This window comes from Pteronotus mesoamericanus, unplaced genomic scaffold (genome assembly GCF_021234165.1).
Source record: "Pteronotus mesoamericanus isolate MK-2021 breed Mesoamerican mustached bat unplaced genomic scaffold, CSHL_Meso_final contig_214, whole genome shotgun sequence".
NCBI lineage: Eukaryota > Metazoa > Chordata > Mammalia > Chiroptera > Mormoopidae > Pteronotus > Pteronotus mesoamericanus.
Genome location: NW_026555089.1, coordinates 3,171,165 through 3,195,531, shown reverse-complemented (window position 1 = coordinate 3,195,531; position 24,367 = coordinate 3,171,165). Strand labels below are relative to the sequence as shown.

Here is a 24,367-nt window from a genome sequence, read left to right as displayed (position 1 = left end):
GCCTGCCGGAGGCCAGGCAGGTGCCTGGAGGGGGCGGGGGCGGGGCGAGGAGGAAGGGAGGTGCAGGGGGAGGCTGGAGAGATACAAGGTGCAGGTGGGGCCAGATCAGGCCCCGCCGCTGCCAGAGGCCTTGGGCTCGTACTCTGACTGATACTCTGACTGATACGGGAGCCGTGGAAGGTTCTTGAACAGAGGAGGGATGGGATCTGACTTGTCTTAACACGCTCACTCTGGCTGCTGTGAGACAGGCTGAAGGGGTCAAGGTGGGAAGCAGGAGACCCAAGGCAGTGGGAGCGGAGGTGTGAGAAGAGCTGACCATGTGCATGTTTTGAAAGCAGGGCCAACAGGATGTGCTCTCGGGGCTGGGCATAGGGCGTGAGAGGGAAATCGGTGAGGATTTTGCTACTCAAAGGTCCCCAATGGCTCCCCACCGCTCTTGGCAGAAATCGTGATTCCTCATCCAGGTCTGACCCTCGGGGGCCTGCTGGCTGTTCCTGCCGCTCCTCTGTCAGAGGCCCCTTCCTCCCTAGGTCAGCATTCCCCCCACACTGCAGCCCAACGCTCTTGGTTTTTTAATGACATTCCTCAGTCAGTTAGTGGTGTTTGGGGCTTTAAATGTATGTCTTCTTGTTTTTTGCAGGTCTCCCTCCCTAGAATATAAACCCCATAGGATAGAGATGTTCTGCCTGGCTTAGTAAAGTTGTCACAAACACAGGAAGAATCTGGCATTCAGTTGGTGAGCACCTAGCTGTTGGTGCTGCTGATAGTTCTGGGGCACCTGCAAGGCAAACACTGCAAACACTGTAAGAAAGGAAAGTGTTCCTGGGGGAAGGTTATATTGAGACCTCCCCAAGGGCGCACCTGGTTCTAGGAAGCCTGCAGAGCCACTGTTGGAACTAAGGCCTGGGGTTCCAGAGCCAGTGCTGTGGCCCCTCCCAGACTCTCCTGTACCTTGAGGGTCCAGGCAGGGGGCGCAGGGTACTCAGGGGGGCACAGCGAGGGGAAGTGGGGGAGGTCAGTGCCTGCCTGTTGAATGTGTCCAGGGCGAGCTCTGCCGTCCTCAGGGGTTTTCTTGCTCAGCCCGCCTGGAGGCGTCTTGGGAAGACCTGCGCGTCTTCGCTCAGTCTCTGTAACATAATGTACAGGGCATTCATTTAGTTTAAAACGAAAACCTCAAGCCCACTCCAATCCCACCCGGTGCAGCTCCTGCCTCTTTGCATCATCCGCTTCTGTCCCTACCCAGGACCGACTCGCGGTCGCCATCCTCTGTCCTTCTAGGCGCCCTCACCAGTGCGAACAGGTGTCGCGGGGCTGCCCGCCCCTCCCCTGTCGAGGTGGCTGCGGGCGCTGGAAAGCGCACAGACCTGGCTCGGGGTCTCTGGCTTTCAGCTACCAAACTGCCTCACTGCGTGCCGGCGGGCAACACCCCTTCCCACGCCCCCCGTGCCTCAGTTTACCCATGGGTGAAGGCCAGATCCCTGTGGCCCTACAGGTGACACACCTGCTTCCGGGACCTGGTCGGTCCCCCGGACCCCGCAGGGTGGAAGCCCGGAGCCCGACTCCGCGCCCCGAGGAGCCCCGGCGGTCGGCCGCAGGGGAGGCGGGGGGCGCTGAGCGGCCCGGGGTGACCGCGCGCTGCGGCAGCCTAGCCGCAGGCCGGCTCCGGGGGGCGCCCGCGGGAGGGCGCGGCCGGCGCGGGGGGCGCGGGCGGGCGGCGGAGGCGGCGGCGGGGGGCGGAGACGCGGCGCGGCTTCCGCTCCCGCGCCTCCTCCCTCCTCCCCCGTCGTCCTGGTCCGCGGCGCCCGAGGGGGAGGCGGCAGGCGCCGGGAGCCGCTCGAGGAGCCGCCGCGCCGCGCCATGGAGCCCGAGTGAGCGCGGCGCGGGCCCGCCGGCCCCGGACAACATGGAGGCGGCGCCGCCCCGGCCACCGCCGCCGCCGCCGCTGCTGCTGCTCGCGCTGTGTTGCAGCCTGGCCCCCGCCGCGGGTAGGTGGGCGCGGGCCGCAGGGACAATGGCCCGGGCGCCCAGGCAGCTTGGGCGGCCCACGGCCAAGTGCGTGGCGCGCGGTAGCGACTTTGCAAGTTGGGGGAGAGTTGGGGCGCGCGCCGCGGGTCCCCGCCGCCCCCCGCCGCCTGGGTGCCGCGCGCGGCCCTTTGTCTCAACCGTCTGGGCCCCTCCCGGGGACGCGGGGCCCGGTCCAGAGCGTCCCGGGGCGGCGAGGAGGGTGCGCGGGCGGCGCCGTCCCCGCCAGGTGCGGCGCGGGCGGGTCCTCACCTGCCTGGGCCCCGGGGCGCGCTCGGAAGTGCGCACGCGTGAAGCCGGAGGGCGAGGCCGTGCTGGGACGGTGGGGACCCCGGCCCCGCGGGCAGGCACTGAGCGAGGACTTTCGGCCCGGACACAGGCCTGGCCGCCCAGCGTCGGGAACTCTTTGGCGAGCCTGTTTCCGATGGCCGTGCGGCCGGCCTGCGAGCTCCAAGAACTGATTTAAGTTGCAGAGAAAGTTCTGAGACCCGGCGCCAGGCGGCCTGGCCTGTTGCGTTGGCCTTTCGTCTGCGTTGCTGTCGGTTTCCAAACGGACTGACACCTGCCAGGTGCCCGGGCGACCCGTCTGGCCACTGGGGCCCCAAACAGTGGCACTGGTCCTCCGGGGGCCGGCGGCGTGGGGCCGCCGGCGGGGGGGAACGTGGCTCCAGAGCGCGGCGTGGTGGCGCAGCGAGCTCGTGCCTCAGTTACCCACGCCCTTGGGGAGATTGAGGGCCGGGGATTTTTCCGTGCAATTTTTGGTGTGTCCTAAGGGGTGGAGTTGAGGTCAGGAGGGCTCAGGAAACCTAAGCGCCTGTGAAATGCTACACATGTTCTTTTAATTTGGAGATTGCCATGTGGTTTTTGAAGCAAGTCTCTCGCTACCTAAATCATTATCCTCGGACATGAGTGTTGTTTTTCTGGAGTGTGGCTGGGCAAGTGGACATGGCCAGCGGGGCCTGTGTTCTGGGGATTGCAGTTGGTGCTGGTTGCGGTTTTGGGGGGGGGGACCCTCGGGTCCCTTTGTCTGGGCCTCTTTAAGGCAAACAGCTGTCTCCCTGAGTATTTCCAGTGTGGACATTGCAGGGAGGTGTCCTGGCCTGACTCAGTGGCCACACTCCCAGCGCTGCAGCCCCTACACTGAGGTTTGGGGGGGCAGAGAATGGGTGGTTTCTTCAAGTACCCCCGTCTCCCACCCGGTGCTTAGAGGCTGTTGGCAATTTCACCCCGAAATTGCCTGTCTCAGGAGCATGTTTACATTTGTCAGCCGTGTCTGATACTAGCAAAACAAGGTGACGACGCAGTACATGAAACAATGACAGTATCTGGGTAGTTCAGGCTGGTGCTGTGCCTTTTCTTTCCGGAAATGTCTGGATCACGGAGGCGAGAGGGTTTTTTTGGGGGGGTGGGGGATGTTTGTTTTAAAGGTGGGGTTTCTCAGGGGACTCTGTTGCTTTGCACTTTGTTGCAGTTTTGGATTTCCTGTACCTTTGGGGGGACATTGCTGGAGGCAAACGTCTGCTCCTGTGCCCGAAAGAGAATCACATCTGTGGAGCTTAGTTGTTGTGTGAGGCAAAAAATAGAGCTGATTATTTTCATGTTAGGAAGCATGTGAGCATGAGGTTTTTAGAGCACCGGCCGATGTGGTGACCCAGGCCTAAAATGGAAGGACAAGGCGGCAGTCTCTCTGCCAGCCCACAGGGACTGCTCTGGGTGGGGTATGTCCCTGAGGCCTGGGTTCGGTTTCTGCCTCTGTCCGGAGTGGAGCCCGTACATTGGTAGCTAATTATTTTTCCCAATTGCGTCCTGCGGCGGTTTGAAGCTGTGAGCCCACGGAAGGGCCTTTGTTCTCGTGGTCTCGGAGCTGAGAATGGCTCGGGCCACTCCCCTCTGGCCCCGCAGCGCTCTCGCTCTGGCCCAGCCTGTCCAGGACGCCCCCCCCGCCCCCCGCCCTGCGAGGTTAGTGCAGATGCCCGGGGCCGGGCCCCCGGTGGGGGGCCCAGACGGTGGGTGTTAGCTAAGTGTGTGGAGTCCACGGAGAGAGTGTCCTCTGCTAAGGACCCTCTGCTTTCCAAAGCAGGGCCCCTGTGCCTGCAACCCTCCTGTTCAGATCCAAGAATTCACCCAGTCAATCCATATGGTCCAACACTTGCCGTGGAGAGCCTGTCTCATTTGGAACCCGTCTAATTTCAGCTGCACTGTGTCACCGCTCAGGCATTCAGCAGGATTTGCACACTGGTTGGGGAGGGGGGGAGGTTGCGCAGTCCAGTGAGGACTCAGCATGCAGGACTCCTGCCTGCGGCCGGGGCGGCCGGGGCTGAGCAGGGGCTCTGGGGCCCCAGCCTGGCGTACACGCTCCGCCGCTAGTTGACTTTGGACGACTTTCCTTTTCTGTGTGTGGTGTCCTCACCTGGTGCCCCTGACCCTGGGCGTTGGGAAGCATCGAATGCCATGTGGGAAACCCTTCGTGCCACCCGTCCCGAGTGAGGGACGGGTGGCGGCAGAGCTGTGTGCCGTTCCTGTGGGGTAACGGGGTCCCTGCTCTTTCCGGCCTGGAAGGTCTAGAAGCCGTCGTTATACAGTCTGGAATTTTCTTCTGTGTGTGACCTTGGCTGTCCAGTCTGCCGCCTGGCTCGTTGGTCGCCGGGACAGAGCGGGGTGACCCGGGTGTTGGCAGCACGGACGGAGCCCGAGTGGCGCGGGGTCTTGGTGCTCGCTTCATGGGGGGTGGGGGATGGGCAGCTGACTCTCCCTTTGTGTGCTTCGGTTTTCTCTTCTGTAAAAAGGGGACAAGAACACTTCCTACCACGAGTTCAGTGAGTAACAGTGGCCTGGCACTCTGTCCGCCCCTGCTGTGCGGTGTCAGTCTGGGCGCTTGTGTGAGGGGCTGGGGTTAGAGCGGGGTGGGGGGGCCGGCGAGGCCCGGCCTTGGCCGTCAGGCGTTCCCTGACAGGGCAGCCAGGGGAGAGCCGGACCCGGGAGCCTCCCGCTCGTGTCCCAGAGCCCTGGCCTCACGGACCAGGTGGTCTCCATTGAAAGAGGCCAGATCACGCTGCAGAGTCTGGACGTGAGCCAGAAGGTGATGGAAGCTTCTGGAAGACTTCGGTCGGTGGGGGGCGGGTAGGAAACGCAGACTGGAGTCTGATCTGTCCTAGGTGGAAGGTGTTAAAGGGACCTTTTTAAAAAAAAAAAAATTGTGATGAAGTACTGATATAAAATCAGTCCCTTTAAAGTGTACAATTCAGTGGCATTTCATACAGTCACAATGTTGTGTCATGAACCACCACTCCCGTCACGTTACAAAGCACTTCCATCAGCTCAGAATAAACCTCCGCACCCCTCACACGCGACTTCCCGTGCCCCTGGGCAGCCCCCAGCCTGCTTCCCGTCTCTGTGCCCGTTCTGGACGTTCCACGAACGAGCAGCCGTATGATGGGCGGCCTTTGGCGTCAGGGTTCTGAGGTCCAGCCGCGCTGTGGCACATGTCAGCGCACTGTTCCTCCTCGTGGCCGAACAATCTGCCGCCATGCGGGACGGGCACGCTGTGCTGCCTCTCGCCCGCTGATGCGTTGACCTGGTTGGGTGTGAGCTGGGGGCCATGTTGTCCCCATGGGGCTTGGACGGTGGAAGCCGTTTTGAGCTGGGCTGGGGCGTGGGCAGACTTGTCTTTAGATCCTCCTGCCTCGGTTCAGAGCTGTGAGAGCTGAGGGCGAAGGAAGCCGAGGGGACACCGGTGCCAGCCTCCGGGGAGCAGGGGTCTGGGGGGTGGGCCTTGTGCCGTGACCGGCGTGACAGGACCCCTGAGAGAGCCTGGGCGTTTGTGGTTAACGAGGCGGTTCTCTGACCATCGTCCCCTAACACACTCTCGCAGTGGGGAGGCTCTGATGGGCAGGAGGGGCTTCAGCCAGCCCCTTGCCTTGGGGGCCTGTGGACATGTTTGCTCAGAGAGTGGTGGTGTGTCTGTGGAGACAGGTCCCCTGCGGGGCCGTCTTGGGGACAGCACAGCCCAAGTGCTGACATGCGGAGGCAGCTGCTCTTGCACGATGAGCCGGCCCGGGTCCCGCCCGCCCGGCAGAACGGCCTCTTGAGCTCTGCAGAGTGGTCTGCTGGCACTTGGCCTCTGTGTCCGCAGCTGCCAAGTGGGGACCTGGCTTCTCCCCTGCAGGGCCCTGGGGGGGTCGGGGGGTTCTTCCCTCAAGATGGGCCATGTGGGAAGGACGCGAGGGGTCCGGCTAGATGTGCCTGGGTTTCCTGTCACAAGTGCCCAAGCATCCAATTCCTAATGCCCTCATTCAGTTGGGGCCTCGTGGCGGTGAGAGATGATGGGGGTCCCGCGTTGGGTGCTGCTCGGCACCACCAGCGGGTGGCTGACAGCTCCCATCCAGGCCAGAGCCCCAGCCGGGAGCAGACCTGGCCGCCGGCCCTTCCCCTGTGAGTGGGGGACCCTGTGCGCTAAGCCACGTGGGGTGTGTGCCAACCAGGGCACGCCCTTGCCCACACTCGTTCTCCCTGACCTCAAGCTTCGAACAGCCGTCACTTGGCCTTTGGTTCCGACGGGTCCCGGACTACCTGTCGTCCTCCCGGGGGCTGAGCTCTCGCGGCGGCAGCAGCCTTGTGGCTCTGGAACCTCAAGTTGTGATCAGCCCGTGCCCGCCTCACGCGGCCTCTGTCTCCTCTTGCCGTGGACCTCCTGGGAGGTTGCTATGGTGACATCACCTGGGAGGGGGGTGGGGGATTCTGTACTTTTCTGTGTATTATTTTATTTGCCTTATTGCTTGGTATTTAACTCAACACACATTGTTCGAGTGCTTTTTCGTTTGCCTTGGTGTGATTTTCCTAGCGTTTACACGGAAGCAAGAGCTCGCTCACGGAGGACTGTGGATCCGCCTTTTGGGGTCCCTGGCACCCGTTTGAGAATCTGATGAAGGCCCCTCTCCTGGGAGCCCGCAGTTCTCCTCTGGACGCTATTTGTCTTTCTGTGCCTGGCTTATTTCTTTTATTTTTTATATGTTGTTGAGGTTCATCCAGGTTGTGCGTGTGTGGAGGCGCCATTCCTTTTTAGGTCTGAGTAGAGTTCTGCGGTGTGGGTGGAGCACACTTTGTGTCTCCCTTCACCTGGCAGTGGGCACCTGGCTTTTTCCACTGCTGGCTGTTGCGGGGGACGCTGCTGTGACCCAGGGTGTGCGGGGACCTGTCTGAGCCCCTGCTTGCCCTTTTGGGATTTCAGGATCGTATGGTAATTCAGCGTGTCATCTTTGGAGGAACCAGCGAACTGTCTGCCACCACAGCAGCCTTGTTCTGCGGTCCTACCAGCAAGGCACCAAAGGTCCAGTTTCTCCAATCCCGGCCCAAACTTACCGTCCCTTTTCTTTTTTCCAGAGATTTTACCTATCCATTTCTAGAGAGAGGATAAGGGAGGGGGAGAGGGAGAGAAGCATTGAGGGGTCGCCTCTCACACGCCCCCAGCAGGGGACCCGGCCCGCAGCCCAGGCCTGGGCCCTGACCGGGCACTGGCGACGCCTCAGTTTGCGGGATGATGTCCGGCCCCCTGAGCCACACCAGCCCGGGCTGTCTGTTTTCTTCTTTTTCTTTTTCTTTTTCTTTTTTTTTTTAAGTGTCTCTGTATTTATCTTTTTCTAAGACCATAAATTCATTGAGATGGCAGCATATAACTAGATTTTTATTTTCCTTTATAACAAGTTCTATTGCATTTCTCTTTATTTTTATTTTTATGTAATCTTCATTGTATCTTTTTCCGTTACCATTTAGGCCGCTTCTGCCCCCCCCCCCCCGCAGCAAGCCCCCGACGGCGGTCCGCGCCCACGAGCCCCTTTCCCTTTTTGCACAGTCCCTCCGCCCCCCCACCTCCCCCACCCCCAGTTGTCATTGTCCTTTTTCTTCTTTCGAGCTGTGTTAGCAGGTGTGAAGAGGTACCTCATTGTGGTTTCAAGTTGCATTTTCCTGGTGATTAATGACATTGAGCACCTTTACATGTGCATGTTGGCCACTGTCTTTTACAAAAATACATATATTTACATGCAAGACATACAAGAGTACCTAGAAACAGCTTAAGCATTTATCATGGTCCCTGTTTCTGTGAAGATGAGCGTCCCTCTTTATTGTATGTGTGTTTTTTAAAGATTTATTTGTTTGTTTATTTTTAGAGAGAGGGGAAGGGGGAGAGAAAGAGACGGAGAGAAACATCACTGTGTGGTTGCCTTTTGTGCGCCCCCAACCGGGGACCTGGCCTGCATCCCAGGCTTGTGCCCTGACTGGGAATCGAACCAGCCACCTTTTGGTTTGCAGGCAGGCGCTCAATCCACTGAGCCACACCAGCTGGGGCGTGTGTTTTATTATATTTCTCTTCTCAGAGACGGTCAGACTTTAACATGTATTTTAATACGTTATGTTGTTTTGAATTCATGTTTTTTATGTAAATCTAGTCACCCACTACCTGTCATTCCATAACCTTTTTCACTTGCCAAAGTATTGCCAACATTTCCTGTACCTTTTAGACCTTCATTCTCTTTGAAAGCCCGGTGCTGTTCCGGAGTCAGTGTGCGCCCTACGGTGGGGCTCTGCCCTGGGGGAGGGGCGCGCACTTTAGTTTTCCAGGCTCCGCTGCTGCTGCTGCTGCTGCTGCTGCGAGGCCCACGCGGGGAGCATGCCGACTCCCCCTCGCCTGTGCACGTGGCTACACTGCTTCTGCAGGGCACGCTCCCTGCAAAAGGGTAGATCCACTGAGTTTATGCAGATACTGACGGATTCCCCCAAAAGGCTGCACCAGTTTACACCTGACCGAGCACCGATGAGAGGCTCTCTGCCCTGTACTCTCCCTGGTGCTGGCAATGGCCAGATTCTATGGTTTTTAAATCACTATGGCTGAAAATAAGCACTCACTTGGATGGCCCTCATGGCTGGCTAAGTAGCCACTTGTGTTCGTTTTTCTGCATATGACCTACTTGTATCATTAGTCCATTTCTCTGTTGAGTCGTTTATCTTTTTTCATTGATTTGTAGGAGGTGCTTCTGTAGTGGGGACGTTGGTTCCTTGTTATATATTATTTTTTCCAGATTTTCCTTCTGGTCTGTAGCTAGTCCTTCATCCTTGTTTTTGATGGTTCATTATCCTAAAGACATTAAAAAGCTTAATGTAATTAAAACTCTGTCTTTTCCCCTGTGGCTTCTGGGATTGTGCCTTGTTTCTCTACCCCCAGATTATAACCACATCTTCCTTTCCTTTCTTCTAGGATTGTTACTGTCTTGAGCTTTATATTCAGACATTGTGCCTGAGTTTTGAGGGAGTGTATGGTATGAGTGTATGGTATGAGGTAGGGATCTGAACTGCCCCTGGTGTTTCCTCCTACTGCTAAGTGTTTAGGAAGTGGCCCCCATTCGTTTAAAATGTCACCCTTTCCTGTGCCGTGTGCACACATGCTTGGCTGTTGGTTCTGGAACCTTCTGTTCTCCTTTGACCTGTGGGTGTCTTTCTGTGGCACCAGCCCACAGTTTTAATCTGTGTAGCATCACAGCATAATTTCAGTTGGATTGTGCAATTCCCTCCTCATTGTTCTTTAAAAAACAAAACAAAACTTTGTGTTGACTGTTCTTGTACGTTTACTCCTTTGTGATAAACTTCAGAGTCAGCCTATCGGGTTCCATCCTTTGATCTTTTGATCTGGGGACAGTAAATGGTGACATTCAACAGGTGTCCTAGGACTGAACGTCAGAAGTGCTCTCCAGCAAGCAAGCTGGTCTCTGGCTGTGGACATAAATTCATCCGCAGCCGCGATGGGGCGGATCTTCTCAGTTTTGCTTTCTGGCAGTGCCCGGTGGGGATCGAAGGTGACGTTTGTACTGGGTTGTCTGAGATGCTCCTGCCGCCTTTGCTCAGGAAACAAGTGCTAATGTAACTAATTCCAGTGTTACCCGAAGGCAGATATAATTACCGTGTAAATAACTGCCCCCTCCTCTATTTCATCCCAGGACAAAATGTGAGCGACTTGAATTCCTTCCCCAGGCTGCACCCCTCCATGAGCCCAGATGAGAGGTGGTGCCGGCCCAGCACACCTCTCAGGAAATTGCCCAGTGGGGCATTAAAAACCACCTGGCGGTCTCCTCGCACTCACCATGGAAGGCGACGTTGGAGTAGATATCAGCTTCTGCTTGGTCTCCTTGTTTTCTAGAGTCTTCCCCTTGCCCATTTACCTAAGACTAGTCAGATTAATGTTTCTGAAATGAGTTTGTTTCCTTCGCTTTCTCAGAAGATGACACTAGCTTCTCAGCGCGCAGAATTAGAACTTTTTTGTTTACCATCGTGTTCTCCAGCCCCATCCATCTTGGAGTCCAGAACTTTCTGTGGTGCACCCAGCCCAAGGGGGCCTTGGGGACAGGGACTTGGTCCCCGTCTTTCCGCCGGTAGACACTCAGTAGCCATCTCGAGGATTCCCGAGGCCTCGTCTTTCCGGGGAGCAAATCTTACCCATCCTTCCTTCCTCTGGCCCCTGAGTCTACTGTGTCGTGAGCTCCTGCCCCCACCCCGAAGTCCATCCTGGCTGTTTCCCAGGTCGTGGAACCCCTGTCCTACCGCCTGGGACTGAGAGCTGCCCTTCTGCCCCCAGGAAGAGCCCATGTTTCCAAGGCACAGGCCCTGAGAAGGCTTGCTCCAAAGGGACCCAGTGCATCCCACAGCCCCTGGGCTGGGAAGTCACCTTCCACAGCCCAGATCCTCTGTGATGTCACAGGGAGGCTTGTGTCCTTCATTTGTGCTTTTGTCATTTTTCAATAACTTTGTATCGATGTTTTTAGTCTTGTGCACAAAAGTAGAAATAATGGTGCAACAAATTTTCAAACTACAAAAAAAGATGTGGTACTTTGGGTTAATAACCACAGAGCAGGTATCTGAGTGAGGGTGATTTTTAGGGGGCTTTCAGGAGTTTACGCCCTAAGAGAGCATGGCCCCTTCACCGTCGCACCCTCGGGTGTCCGATGTTTGTTCCTGCCAAGTTGTCACTGCCCAGGTCTCTGCGTGAGTTTGCTCAGTGCCGGGTGACTCCAGGGCGCCCGCGCTGTATTGAGGGTGAGCAGGCAGTGCCCGTGCCTGACCCCGGCCGCGGGGGCCTCCCCGCCCCGCCCCTCCTTCTGGACGCTCGGCCCGCCTGCTGAGGCCGCTGCCGCCCGCTGCTCGTGCCTGGCTCTCTGCTGCAGTTCCTCGCCTGGGCAGGACGCGTGAACTCCTGACCGCCCGCTGACTGTGGCTGGGGCGCGGCTGGGGGTGGGGGGTTGCAGTTAGCCCTGGCCTTCATGGTGTCACCTGCGTTTGCATGGAGTCCTCCTCTCCCGTGGGCCAGGCAGTGTCAGCCCACACAGGCCGAGGGGCCAGATCTGTAGCCCTGCTCGGGAGCAGCCCCTGTCAGGGGGCCCGGAGAGGAGCCCAGAGGGGAGCGTGGCCCTGGGTCACCTTGGTGCAGGCTGCGGCCACAGCACTGCTTCTCCCTGCGGAGCTGATGGAAACCTGGCCTGGCCGGGGCCGGGGTTGGTCCCCCCGACAGTGCCCAGTGAGCCGGTGGACGGTCGGCTGAGGGTCCGTGCGTTTTCAGCCAGTCCCTCCCTTTCTGCAGGAGGCACTTGCGCAGTGAGCGGTGGGACGCGGTGGGATGTGCGGAGGGCCACTCGGAGTCAGAGGGCGGGACAGAGAGCGGTTCCCATCCCCTGGGCTCCCACTTGTAGTTTTTAAAAGATGTTCCCTCTGTTCGAAAGATATTCTCCTTTTCAAGAAAGTATCTAGTTAAGTAACAACCTTTCCTGCTTATGGATCCCAGACGTGCACGGTCGCCACGTGGAGCTGGTTGGAGTTCATGCAGGGTTTCCGTGCGCCCCTCACCGTGGAGTTTCCATTGGCTTTCAGCACTGAAAGTGCTTCAGGGAGCTGGCGTGCTGTGTGGTTCCGTGGGCTGTGGACCCAAGTGGGAGTAGCTGATTTGGAGGGTAAAGAGGGTCCGCTCCAGGATTCAGGCAGGGCGAGCCTCGAGGGGGGATCCGGGCCTCAGGCAGGCCTCCCGCTGTGCCCCGTCTGTGGGGGTACAAAGAGGCCCGCCCAGAGCTGTCGCCGCGGGCTGCATCCCCCCCGCTGGCTTCTGCCTCCCCGCGCAGCCCAGCTCCTGAGCCCGTGGACGGACCCTCCTGTGGCTTCCTCTCTGTGTACCAAGGCCTTCCTGGCGCCCCACCACACCATGGTGGGATGTGGCCGAGGGTGGGATCCTGTGCCTAAAGGATTGCGTTAGGGAACCGTAGGACCGTGGGCCTGCGTGGGTGGAATTTTCCAGGGTCTCCGGGCCGGTAGTCTTTGGTCGGATTTTAACCACATAGGGACTTAAGGAAGGTCTCTCCCAACGGCTGAGATCTCAGGATGTTGTGTTTTTGGTGGGGAAACGGGGGAGGTCCAGGGTTTTCCTGAGCTTCACTAGCTGTTGGCGAGGCAGCTTGCTGAGTTAGGAACTTGTCCCGGTTCCCTTGAGTGACGGCGACGCATTAGGTGAAGTGGCACTTGGCGCCGTTTGGAGGTGTGAAGCTGCAGGTGGGCCTCGGGCCATCCCTGCCCGTCTGTAGTGCCACAGGCCAGCTTGGTCACCACTGGATGCTTAGAAGCCCCCCATGACCGTGGCACATGCGGCGTGGTGGGTGCTTCCCTCCACCCACCCCAGCGGCCACGCCCAGTGCTGTCCTCTGCACGGAGTCACTGCCTCGGGCACCTCGACGGAGGCCTCGCTGAGCCCGTCCCCCGCCCCGGCCGCCTCCCCCGTTTGCTGTGAACAGCTGAGAGGGCTGCCAGAGGAATCCCAGCGGCCAGCCTGGGGCCGCCCGCCCAGCCCCCGGCCCGGAATCCCAGGGCCCCTCCACCTGTTGTGGCTGGGCTCACATTTCTGGCTCCACTCAGCTCTGCGGCTGCGGGCAGGCGGGTTAGCCCCTCTGGACCTCAGCTTCCTCACCTGTCGGGGTGTCGTCACCGTGTCCCCTCAGAGACAGACACGTCTGAGGAGGAGACGGGGCCTGTGAGCGCTCAGTAATGATTGGCTATTAGGATTCTTACGGCAAGCCTCATTGCTGTTCCGCGGGGAGAGCGCCCTTGGGGCTCGGAATCGGGTGCGCCTCAGCTGGAAAGCATCCCGGTGGAAACCGCCTTCGCTCGGACCGTGGGTCCATGTCCAGCTATTAGAAGGTGAAGCTGCGCTAATAATGGTCCAGTTGCTGCGTGGAGCCTGACGGCGCCGGGACCGAGCCCGTTTCTGTGCCTGGAGGAGGCCAGGGAGGGCGGGCGCCCGCGCCCTGTGGCAGGGGGCAGGTGCGGGCGGCCGAGGGCACACCTCCCCGGGGCAGAGTGCCGGGCAGTGGGGCTTCTGCCGCCTCACGCCTGCCCCCAGGCCCATCCATCCATTTGTGGGTGTTGCCGGCACCCCGGCCTCCCCTGCCTTGGGGGACATGGTTAGGGACCCGGCTTTCTCCTTGCCCTGTTGCCCTTCCCCTGACAGGCCGCTAACAAGCCAGCCCGGCCAGCTTACAAGGCCAGGCCTCCTCGCTCCAGGCCCTGGAAATCCGGAGGCTCGCCCACCTGCCCTCCCCCCCTCACTTGCTCAGCTTCTGCTCTGGAGGCGAAGGAGGGAGCGGGGGCGTCCCTGTGTGGCCAGCACCTTTCCCCTGGACTGCCCACTGGGCTCTGTGCCCGGCAGGTTCTCGGGCTAAGAGCTGCTGCTCCCCAGGCTGGGTGCCAGGCCATGGCTGTGACGGGGAGGGGGCAGCCCACCGCCCCCTTTGCACATGCAGGTTGCGGTCCGAGCCCCTTGGCCTCGCGCTGCACCTGCCCTCTGGCCGGGAGCCCAGGTGGGACCTGCCTGCTCTGGGCTGGACAGGCACCTGGCTTCCCGGCTTCCCGGCTTCCCGGCTTCCCGACTTCCTGTTGTTGCTGCTGGCCCAGGAGTGATTTCAGCCGCTAGCGGGCCTGCTCACTCGCTTCCCTGTGCCTGGCCCAGGGCTGCACCTCGGGGAGCGGCCTGGGCGCAGGCGGGCAGAGCCTGTCCTGGACAGCGCGCCCTGCCCCCAGCCAGGGCCAGCACCGGGGCCAGCTCCCATCGCTCTGAGAGCCAAGCTAAGCGGCGGGTCTGGAGGACCGGCTGGGCGCGGGGTGGGGGCGCGGGCTTGCAGAGTGAGCCAGTGAAAGGCAGGCCCTCCCTCCGGAGGAGACCTGGAGGTTATGTGGGAGACACGCAGTGCCACGCTTAGACCCCCAAGGCACCGCGCGGCCCTCGTGGGGGTAGCCCTCGGGGGCGGAGTCTCTCATCTCTGGGGTTGCTGTGTGGCTTTAGTGCTCAGTATGTCCACGCCCCCATCCTGCAGTGGGGACACTGCATCTGAGGAGGACCCAGACCTCGCCTGGCGTCGTGCACGGTGGTTATGCTTCCTGCTCGCGTGCCAGGCGGGGGCTGCGGGGGCCCCCCTGAGATGAGCAGGAGGGTCTGCGGACCTGCCAGCCTGGCCTGGGTCCTCCTCCAGAGCCTCAGGTGGCGCTGCACGTCTCTCCTTCCCGAGTGCATGGGGTCATCCTGGACAGGGTGGTGGTGCGTGGCCAGGTGGTGGCAGGCCACCGTCCTGAGGGGCCCAGTCAGTCCGTGGGCCGTGCCTCCTCCTCCTGAGCATGTGGGGGGGGGAGGGGTTCAGAGTCTGATGCTGCTCTGTGGTCACCCTCCTGCACAGAGATCGGTTGCCCTGTTCTGCAAAATGAACGAATTTTGTCATGTGCAAAGAACCTCGTCACTGATCCCCTTGTGCTCCAGTTTCCTTGTCTGTAAAGTGGGGTGGCAGTTATCCCACCTCCTTGAGGACAAAGTGATAGCAGGCACAAGGAGCAGAAAGGGTGCTCCAGGCCCTGGCTGGGTAGCTCAGGGGGTTCGCCGTCTCGATCACACCCAAGTTGCCAGTTTGATCCCCGGTCAGGACACGTACAAGAATCAACCAATGAATGTGTCGGTAAGTGGAACGAGAAATCAATGTTTCTCTCCCTCTCTCAAATCAATGAATTAAAAAAAAAAAAAAGAGGAGAAAGGGTGCCTCCAGGGTGGAGTCCAGGATGCGTCACCTGGGGCTTGCCCGGGTCTCTGTGGGGAGTTCTGTTTCCTCTCCGTGGACCTGTTTGCAGGGTCCCCAGGAGGCTGGAAGAGCTCCTCCAGGGCCTTGCAGGCCCCGAATCATGGGTGGCCCCTCGTCCTTATGATCCCCCAGACCTGGCGCTTAGCTTGAACCCCAAGACAACCAGAGCTGGTCCTGGGTGCTTTACAGGCAGCCCCCCACATCCACACGGATGCTCCCAACCGAGAAGCGTCGGCTCCTCAAAGGACACCAGCGCCCGGGAGGGAGCAGGAGCAGGAGGCCGCGAGCAAACCACAGTGAGGGCATCGGACTTCTCTGTGATGGGTTTCGTCCATCCACATCGCGGACAGGCTCACCCCGAGGCCGCGGTCTTTGGTTGGCTCCGGCGGCAGCCCACGGGTCTCAGCCCCAGGTAGTGGCTGTTTTTCAGGAGCAGGAGGTCATTTGAAAACAGAGTCTTTCAATTTTCCCTGTAAAAAGGAGATTTTGCAGCACGATGGTGAATTTGGCACGTCTTCATTATTATGATTTTTGTGCAACACTGAAAGAAAATAAAAGCTGGTACAAAGGTATGTTTGTTTCTGAAATGTGTTTCCTTTCCCAGATGTTCTTTTCTGCCAGCTCCAAATGCACTGTGAGCTCAGTTCTCCAGGTTCCTCTGCAGGCAGAACAATGAGGTCTCTGTAAGCACCGGGAAGACGCCAGTGGGCGGTGGGGCGGGGGGGTGAGGGGGAACTGCTCCCGCCTCGGTGGAAACCGCCGGTCTCTGCCAGCCGGGAAGAGCGCCCGCTCACCGTTGAGGTTTGGCGGTCTGCTGGTCCGGGGTGGTAACTTGCAGGGCAGCGGCTTGGAGGCCCCGCGGTCCGCACCTTTGTCTGGATCCGTGGGCGTGCTGTGTGGCCGCGGACTAAATGTTTGCACTTGCATGGCATGCGTGGGCCCTGGGACCTGGTCCTGTACCTGGGACCTGCATTTGATCTGGCCCCTTTCCCCTTCTCTTTGTGTTTCTGGCATCAAACACTGGTCCCTGCCCAAAGGGCACGTCTCCAGGGCACGCCAGGCAGGACTGAGAGGGTGTCCCCAGGGTCCAGCGGGGCCTCAGGCCCCCCCGTGGCTGCTAGGACTGCTCCTGCTTTCTTGAGACCATGCATGTGTGTGCTCCCTGGGAGAGCTGTGAACCACACACGCACATGTAGGGATACACAGGTGTGCACACGTGGTTACACCCATGCCTGGGCGTACACACACACAGGACCCTCAGAAGTGCCGACTTGGCTGGCTTCTGAGGACGGCTCACAGATCCGTGAAAGCTTCCACTGGGGTGGCTTTGTTACCTGGTCCCCATGGGAACGTTCTCTGTGGAGCCGCTTTATTTGGGGCATGCATTTAATGAAATCCTTATATTTTAATTAACGCGTCCTGCCTTAGAACACCTGAGATACAAACATCTGGACCTAATGGATAAAAATAGTGAACGTTTGTTGAGCATTTACAGGGGACTGGGCAGGTTCTAAGGGATGTTCACCGATTGGCTCTGGAGGCAGGGTATCCCCGCCACCCCATTACATAGATGAGGAAACTGAGGCCTGGGGGTGCTAACGTGGGCAGACTGAGGCTCCAGGGCCTACCTCTGGCTTGCTCTTTGAGCTGTAAAGCGTTGTCTTTCCTCTCTAAAGGAAATTGGCTGACAAGCCCCCAGTGGATTTAAGTAAGTGTGGTGCTGGGCTCAGGCTTCAATACCCTCGTTGGACACACATGGAAACAGAGGTCTGAGGGGTGGTGCCATCAGATTCGACCCGCTTGGTTGGCCCGCCTCCTGGTGAACCGGAGGCCTGTTTCAGTGGGGCCTCCGGGTTTTGGGGGGAAGCTCCTCACTTGCCTTCCACCGGGGTGGACGGGCAGAGTCAGCCCCGCCCCTCCACACCCCCTCCGTGGAGCCCCAAGTCACTCTGGATCCCAGGACCGCTTTGCCGTGGCCTTGGGCCACTTCCGGGAGCCTGGCAGGCTGGGAGCCATTGAACCGAAATGGTATGTAATCAGAATGCTATATTTTGTCGAAAATAAGAATGTTAGTAACAGGCTGGTTTCTGGCAAGTCCAACTGGGACTCTGAAATACATATTTTTCCCTGCTCTGCCCTAAACCTTCTAATTAGAGAAAACGCACATTTGCAGATATAAATCAAATGTCATATTCCTTAAAAACTTGTGCTAGGTGTCCCCGAGTTGGTAACATTCCATGGTTGCTAAATGAGGGCCTGCGGAGGGAGTGTGTGAGCACGCACGTGTGCGCCTGTGTGAGCGGGAGAGACAGAAGTGCCCTTTGGTGACCCCTGGCCGCCCGCTTCCTTCCTTCTCAGGCCCCTGGGCCTCTGCTTCCGCACCCCCTCCTCCCTGTCAGCACCTGCCCGGCCGCTGCGGTGAAATATATATATTTGCCCAATTAAAACACACTTAGCAGAGGAAATGGCTTTCAGGGACGAGCGCTCTCCCTCGCAGGAGAGCCTCTGCGGAGCAGTATTCCGTGACTGGGCCACCGTCCCCCACCATCCCGGGCCTGGCGTTTGGAAACGGTGGTTTGGCTCTGCTGACTGGCCCTGGCGTGGGCCGGTCCTCCCCTTGCCCGAGTTGGACCGGACGCCAGGCGACACTGAGCTGGCTGTGGGGCCCCGCGGTCCGGGGTCCTTCTGATTCTGTGCTGCGTGGGTAGACGGGTGCTTCCCCGGCGGCGGGACCAGCGTCCCAGAGACTGTTGGGTCACTGGTGCTGGCCTCGGTTTACTGCATGCGGTCTCCGGGTAGCCAGAGGGACAGGCCCCTTCCCTAGGGCAGGTGGCAGGTGTGGCCCCATGGTGTGGGGAGAGGGATGAGGAGGTGTGGCCCAGGCAGCCCCCAGCCCAGGGGACCTCAGGCTCGTCTGTGAAAAAACGGCAGCCCTGTGAAAAAACGGCAGCCCGGGGGCTGAGCCTTTGTCAGGCCTCTGCTGCCTCATCCTAATCAGTTTTACTTTTGTGTTTTCCTTTTCACTTCGCCTCCAGGCCTGTTTGTTTCAAAATGTGCCCTCCGGGTCAAAGTGAAAAAATGTTTTGTTATCAGATACTTTTGGGAAATCCTGGGATTTAGGAAGCGAGCTAGGCTTCCTCACTGCGGGATGTCTCAGAGCCTTTCAAGTGGCAATTACACCCCGGGCTGTGTGCCCCTTTATCTAGGCACCCTTTCCGGATGGGAAGAGAGGGCACGACCGGTGTGTGAGCTGGGCTGTGCCCAGGGTGACACGTGACATCCCCAGCACTGTTTTTATGGCTCCTCTGGCTTTGGTGTGTCTTCTTCACAGGTGTCACCTCGGGGAGGGGGTGTCCTCCCTCCCAGCTTGGAGTCTGAGTCTGAGGTCAGTGTAATCACCCAGCCTCTCCTGTGCCGGGATTTGGTGAGATTTGTCTGCTTTCACACTGTTGCTTTTAGGATTTTCCCTCTCAGATAGACTCAGAGTCTAGAGTCTGTACAGGGTGGCATGTGGCGTCGTGAGGGGTCGTGGGGGAAAAGTCCAGCTCAGGACAGCCTGTCTCCCGACCCGCCTGCCCCGCCCGCCCCGCGCGAGTGTGGCCCTGGTGAGCTGCCTGTCGGGGCTTCGGAATCTCCAGCTGCTAAGAAATTACATAAGACCGCCCCTCCCTCGCCGCTGTAAGGATAAGCCGGGGCAGCCTTGGGTGGGTAGCACTCAGCAGGGTGCCCCCCCTAGACGCTGGATTCTTCCTCTGCCCATTCCCCAGGGTCTGCTGGGCTAGGGGCCAGGAGCTGATGGCCAGGACCTGCAAGGTGGGGGACTCGACCATCTGATGGTCATCCCTTGGACTGGGGGTGACCCCCCTGCTGGGGGGGAACTAGTCACTCCACACAGTCACTCCTGGAAGGAGCCTGAGTCACGGGCCAGGGTTGGGACCTTCGGAGTGACTTTTGGGGGCAGTGGGCTGCCTTCCCTCAAACTCAGGGGTCCCTGTGGCAGGCACACAGAGGTCCCTCTGTGTCGGGCCCTAGGCCTTTTCTTGCCTCCCAGCCCTTTCCAGAGCGAGGTCCAGCCCTGTCCTTGGCACGCCGGACGTCCGCCCGCCCGTGCCGGCACCGCGTGCAGCCTGTCTCCCGGTGTAGCGGGGGCCGGGAGGCGATGTCCTGTTTCTTTGTCCTCTAAGGTGTAGGAAACAAGCCACCTCCTTTTCTTTTCATCTTTTGCAACTGACTTCTTCTTTCCTGCTCCACCCTCCAACCTGACCCTGGCCGCTTCCTGCCCGCCTGTTTCCCTGACCTTCGCAATGTGGTCCCTGCTCGGGAAGCCTGCCTGGGCCTTGGGGTTAATCGCCACCTTCCTATAGGGCCATGTGTGCCCGTGTGAGTGTGTGAATGTGCGTGACCCTGTGTGTGTGTCAGGATTAGAGAGGCCAGGATGGGGGGCTGGGGGCCACGGGAACGGGGTGACTGAGCCAGGAGGGAGAGCGCAAGCTCCGAGCTGTGCTGGGAGCCGGGCCTGGCTAAGAGTCCTGGGGCAGGTGTGTGGATGGAGCAGAGGGGGCGGGGGCAGGGGAGGCGCCCGGTCCCTGGCAGATGCGAGGCCAGTGTGGGGAGCAGGGCGCCGACCCTGTGCTGAGCTGGGACTGGGCAGTTGGGGACAGGAGGGGGTGGCCCTTGTTCCGCGGCCAGGGATGTTTACAGACCTCGGGAGAGCAGCTTGATGCATGTCCCCAGGAGGAGCCAGTCTAGTTTTGTCTGTTCTGAATGCCCCCACCCTGGGGGTTGCGACCAAAGCTCCTTAGAACCTGAGCAGCCTTGGTTCAGGAAGAGGCAGGCTGTGCTTGGGAACGGTCACAGTCCTGGGCCCACCTTGGCCACATCCGCCTCAGTGCGAAGCAAAGCATGGTACGGAGCCATGACTTTTATGTCAGTGTCAGCAGCTCACAGATCGGTGGCTCGATCATTATCAGGAGGCACCTGGCGGGGGGAGGGCGGGAGGAGGGCCCTTCACCGGGGACCCCTTGGCCCTGGGCCCCGCTCAGCTTGCGGCCCTGTGGTGGCATCGGCCTTCCCCGCCCCCCAGTGGCGGGCTGTGCGCCCTGTCGGGGCAGGGGTGGGTGCGGACAACCCATTCAGGGGAGGTGGGTGAGCCCGGCCGGTGCACGGAGACCCCGGGCTTTCCCTGGGCCGGGTGTTGCGGCCATGGAGGGTTTTGTGGGGGTGGGAACGGCTCACAGCATGGATGTGGGGAGGTCGGGGTCTGCTGGCGACTTGGTGGCATCTGAGGAGGGGCGCCCGGGGAGCTGAGGCCACGCTGGGGAGACCGGAGATGACCCTGGGGCTGTTCCCTGGCTTAGTGGGCCCCAGGGTGCACAGCTGGATGGGGGAGTTTTCGGGGGGCTGTGAGAGCACAGCTGAGGGCGAGGCGGTGGGGCGGGGGGTCATTCCGGGCGTTTGGAAATGTTATTGAGGATCCCACTTGGCTTGGCCCCTTCCGGCCTGCACGTTGGAGGGCTGAGCTCTCTGTAAAAGGCAGGACATCTGTGCAGTTAGAGGAAGCCCAAGGTTTTATGGTCATCGTAAACGTCAGCTCTCCCCTTCAGAACACGTTGACAGCCGTGGAGCTGTGTCCCTGGGTCGGGCCTGTCTGAGTTACGTAAAGGCCTGAGGTGAACGTGGGTTTCTGTCGCTGGAATTGCGCGGTCATCCTGGGGGTGCGAGGGCTCATGTGGTGGCCCCCTGGCCCCCACGAGGGAGCAGCCCAGGCGCCGAGGGCCTGCGTGAGCTGGGTGACGGGAACGCGGGGGTCCTCGGCTTCGAGGAGCCGTTCACCTGAAAGGGAGCGTGGGTGGGTGATTGTTCTCCCGCCTTCATTAAACAAGCGCAGTGAGAGGCACAGGTGGGATTTTCTGAGAATGTTGCCCTGAGATTTCCAGGCATTTCCAGATCTCTGAGCTTCGTCCGGGCAGCCGAGCGCCCGGGTCTCGTGTGGTGAGCCGGCGTCCGTGTCACCCGCGCTGGGGGTGGGGGCACCCAGATTTCTCCGTGGTCGCCACCATTTTAGCCAGATCAGGGCTTTTCAGGCATTTCCTCTCAGAGGGGAAATAGGACTTTCCTGCCCGGGGAGAGGGGGCGGGGAGGGCTTCCAAGTCGCCTTAAGCATGTCCCCACCCCAGCCCAAGTGTCTTTCGAGGTTTCATGTTTTATCATAAGATTCATGGGAATTTTTCAGTCTTTCTCCTTGATAGTCATGCTAATTTTTTAAAAAAAGATGGTTTGAACTTTGTTTAAAGGAACTAGAGTTGTATCTAACTAATGTGCAGGAATGGGTGCAAAAAATAATAAAATTTTACAGAGAGACACTAAAGAAGATCTAAATCAATGTTCATAAATAGCAAGACAATGTCACCGAGTGTCACTTCCCCCCAAATTGATCTGTTGATTCCATGTGATTCCCAACAGTCCCCTCCCTGCCCTCCCTTCCCTGGCACAGAAATGCTGGAGCCTGGTGTTGAAGGAAGTGGGGCGGCGAGGGGTGCCCTGCAGAGGTGCCAGCGGGGGAGGGGTGGCCGGGGGCTCTGGCGTCTGAGGAGTAGGGCGGGGGTGTGGGGAGAGGTGGCAGGCCAGTGCAGGCTGTAAGTGGTTGGATGAGGGAGATAAATGGTAATGGAAAAAAAATGCAATAAAAAATAAACTATTAAAAACTGTAAGAGTGGTTGGGAGTTGGTTATACTGAGCAAAAGTAAGTACAAAGACAGTCACAAAAGCCAGGTTTCCACTTTGGAGACGGTACTGACGAGCGTAGAAAGGGGGAAGGTTAGAAAGTACCCCGAGGAAATAGTTACAAGGGCAAGGTCTGCCACAAGTGCAAGGCTTTTGCCATGTGCGCACATGTGTACACACACACACGAAGAGAACTAGAGGTACCAATAACTAGCTATGGTCGTGTACATGTAAAAGTGCACCTACATTCCTACTCGGTCCTTGTTATTGTGGTATTTAGGTTCCGTAAAGTCCCCGCAGACACCGAGTGTGCGAATGGTGGCCCATTGCTCCTGCCGAGGGGGGGGGGCCGGGGCGGGGGAGGTCTGGTCCCTGCGAGCCTCGGGTCACGACCTTTCTATCCACTGACCAGCACGCCACCTTGGTTTACGTGTGTTTCTGTTTAAAGACGCCACGTTTAACGTGCACTGTCGATCCCTTGGCACCGAGCCCTCTGCTGACAGCTCTGTGGCTCAGCCCTGAACGGAGCTCATCAAGCCCGCGTTGTCTCCATGAGGCTTGGCCCCGCCTCGCGTTCACGAGCGCTGGGCACCTGGGCCGGGACCTTTGAAACAGGGAAATCCCCAGCAAAACCCACAGAACAGGAGCAGCGGAGCACTAACCGGACTGCGAAGAGGACACGTGTTTACGATGGGAACAGAGCGTCACCTGGGCCCCCCTTGGCTGGGGACGCACGCGTTGGGCGTGTCCGGGACCGGTCACAGAGGCTCTGCTGGTATTGACTTGGGGGTATAAGTACACATTAGCCACGAGGCGTGCTCTCAGTGTGGAGCCTGAGGGCGCTGGGGATGGACCGCGGGCGCTCCCTGGCTCCTACACCGAGAGGCCGAGGGGCGGTGACTCCCAGCAGTGGCGAGCACGCCCAGTGCCCAGGTCGTGGCTTCCGCAGATCCCTCTCCACGTCAAGTAAACAGGCGTATCGTATCGTCACCCATTTCGCGGACTGGAAGAGATGGGTCTACAGTGGCCTGAAGAGATGAATAAACAGCATGCTGTAGGCACGCTGTCATGGCCGGCCACCGTTTAAAAACACGCTCCTGAAGGAAGGCTGTGTCTGTGGTTCTAGGTCATTCTTTTTAGTGGCTTATAATATTCTACAATATCACTACACCCTATTTTACTTATTTATATTATTTTGAATTGTGTCAAATGACACCTAGCACTTACCATGGTGACCCGTGCCCAGCCAGTGGCGTTAAGGACATTTGCATCACTGAGCAGCCTGGGTTCTTCCGGCTCGCACCTCGCACCATAATGTAATCAACAGTTGAAGCCTGGCTTGCACACAATGGAGCATGTTGTGTGTCTCGCTCCCCCAGCTAAGCGGTGACATTGTTGCTTTTCTACGTTCTGAAAATGCTAGATAAAAGGCCCTAAAAATTGCAACGTGATTTTGTAGAACTTGGGCGCTGGTTGTAAAACGCTTAGGGGGTGCGCCCAGATCGGCCAGGGCAGCCTGAAGGAGCCATCAGGCAGGACCGGCTCGGGGGCGTCGGGTGGGTTACAGAGCCCTGGCACTCGGGATCGCGGCGCCGGCGCAGGGCTGGACAGGGACGGGGGAGAACGGGCGAGAAGGCAGGCGCGGCCCCAGGCTGCCTTGCCTGGTGGTGTGGCTCCAGGCAGGGGGTGCAAGAGGGAGTTCCTGCCCCTGGGGGTGGGGGTGTGAGCCCCTGGGAGTGGGGGCGTGAGATGGTGCGCAGGGTGGGTAGGGGGAATAACCGGGTTGAGAAACCCAAGCCAGAAGGCGCTCAGAGCTGTTAGGCGTCCGGGAAGTTGTTTACGAGCGTTGTGAGTGGAATTAATTAACTTGAGTGCGTAGATGCATCTTGGTGTCAGGCCAGGGCATGCTCAGCATTTGCTAAGTCTTGTTCATCTTTCAAGCCTCCAGTCTCCCCTCCTCCAGGAAGCCTGCCAGGGCCACCCATAGCCAACTCTTCCTCCTCCCAGAAGACTGCCAGGTCCATCTGACAGCTCACTGCCCTCCGGGCTCCAGGCACCGCCTGTCCACATCCCTCATGCCTTTTCTTGCTTAGATGGCTAACGGCACGCGTGCATACATGTGCGTGTGCGCAGCATGTGTCCTGGCCGACTGAATCGGAGGCTCCTTGAGTGTGGCCCAGCGCCGCCTTCCATTTCTTGGCCTTCCCCATAGGGCTGGCGCAGGACAAAGGACCGTTCCTGACTGATGAATCCATAGTTTGCGTCCAGGCCCCAGCCTGCTCCAGCGAGCAATGTAACGCTTGGTGAATATCAATAAGGCGTGCGCTTAGACTGGGCCTATTCGGGAGCAGTGGCAGAGGATTGGATTACCTTGCATTGGGTTGTGTTTAGTGTAACCATGTGAACACTGTAAAATACAGGCTATCGGAATGGAAGCCCTGGCATCTGTTATGAATTCTATATATAAAAACTGGATATGCTTA

General features: G+C 59.1%; 1 protein-coding gene across 1 annotated transcript in view; it reads left to right on the top strand.

Moving 5' to 3' along the window:
- The first annotated feature begins 1,777 nt into the window (after nucleotides 1-1,777).
- Nucleotides 1,778-24,367, top strand: part of LRP5 (LDL receptor related protein 5) — a 94,893-nt gene continuing 72,303 nt past the window's right edge. The window contains exon 1 of the mRNA XM_054570786.1: nucleotides 1,778-1,985. Coding sequence (XP_054426761.1) covers nucleotides 1,904-1,985 — 82 coding nt within the window. The 5' untranslated portion in view covers nucleotides 1,778-1,903. The remainder of the gene's footprint in view (nucleotides 1,986-24,367) is intronic.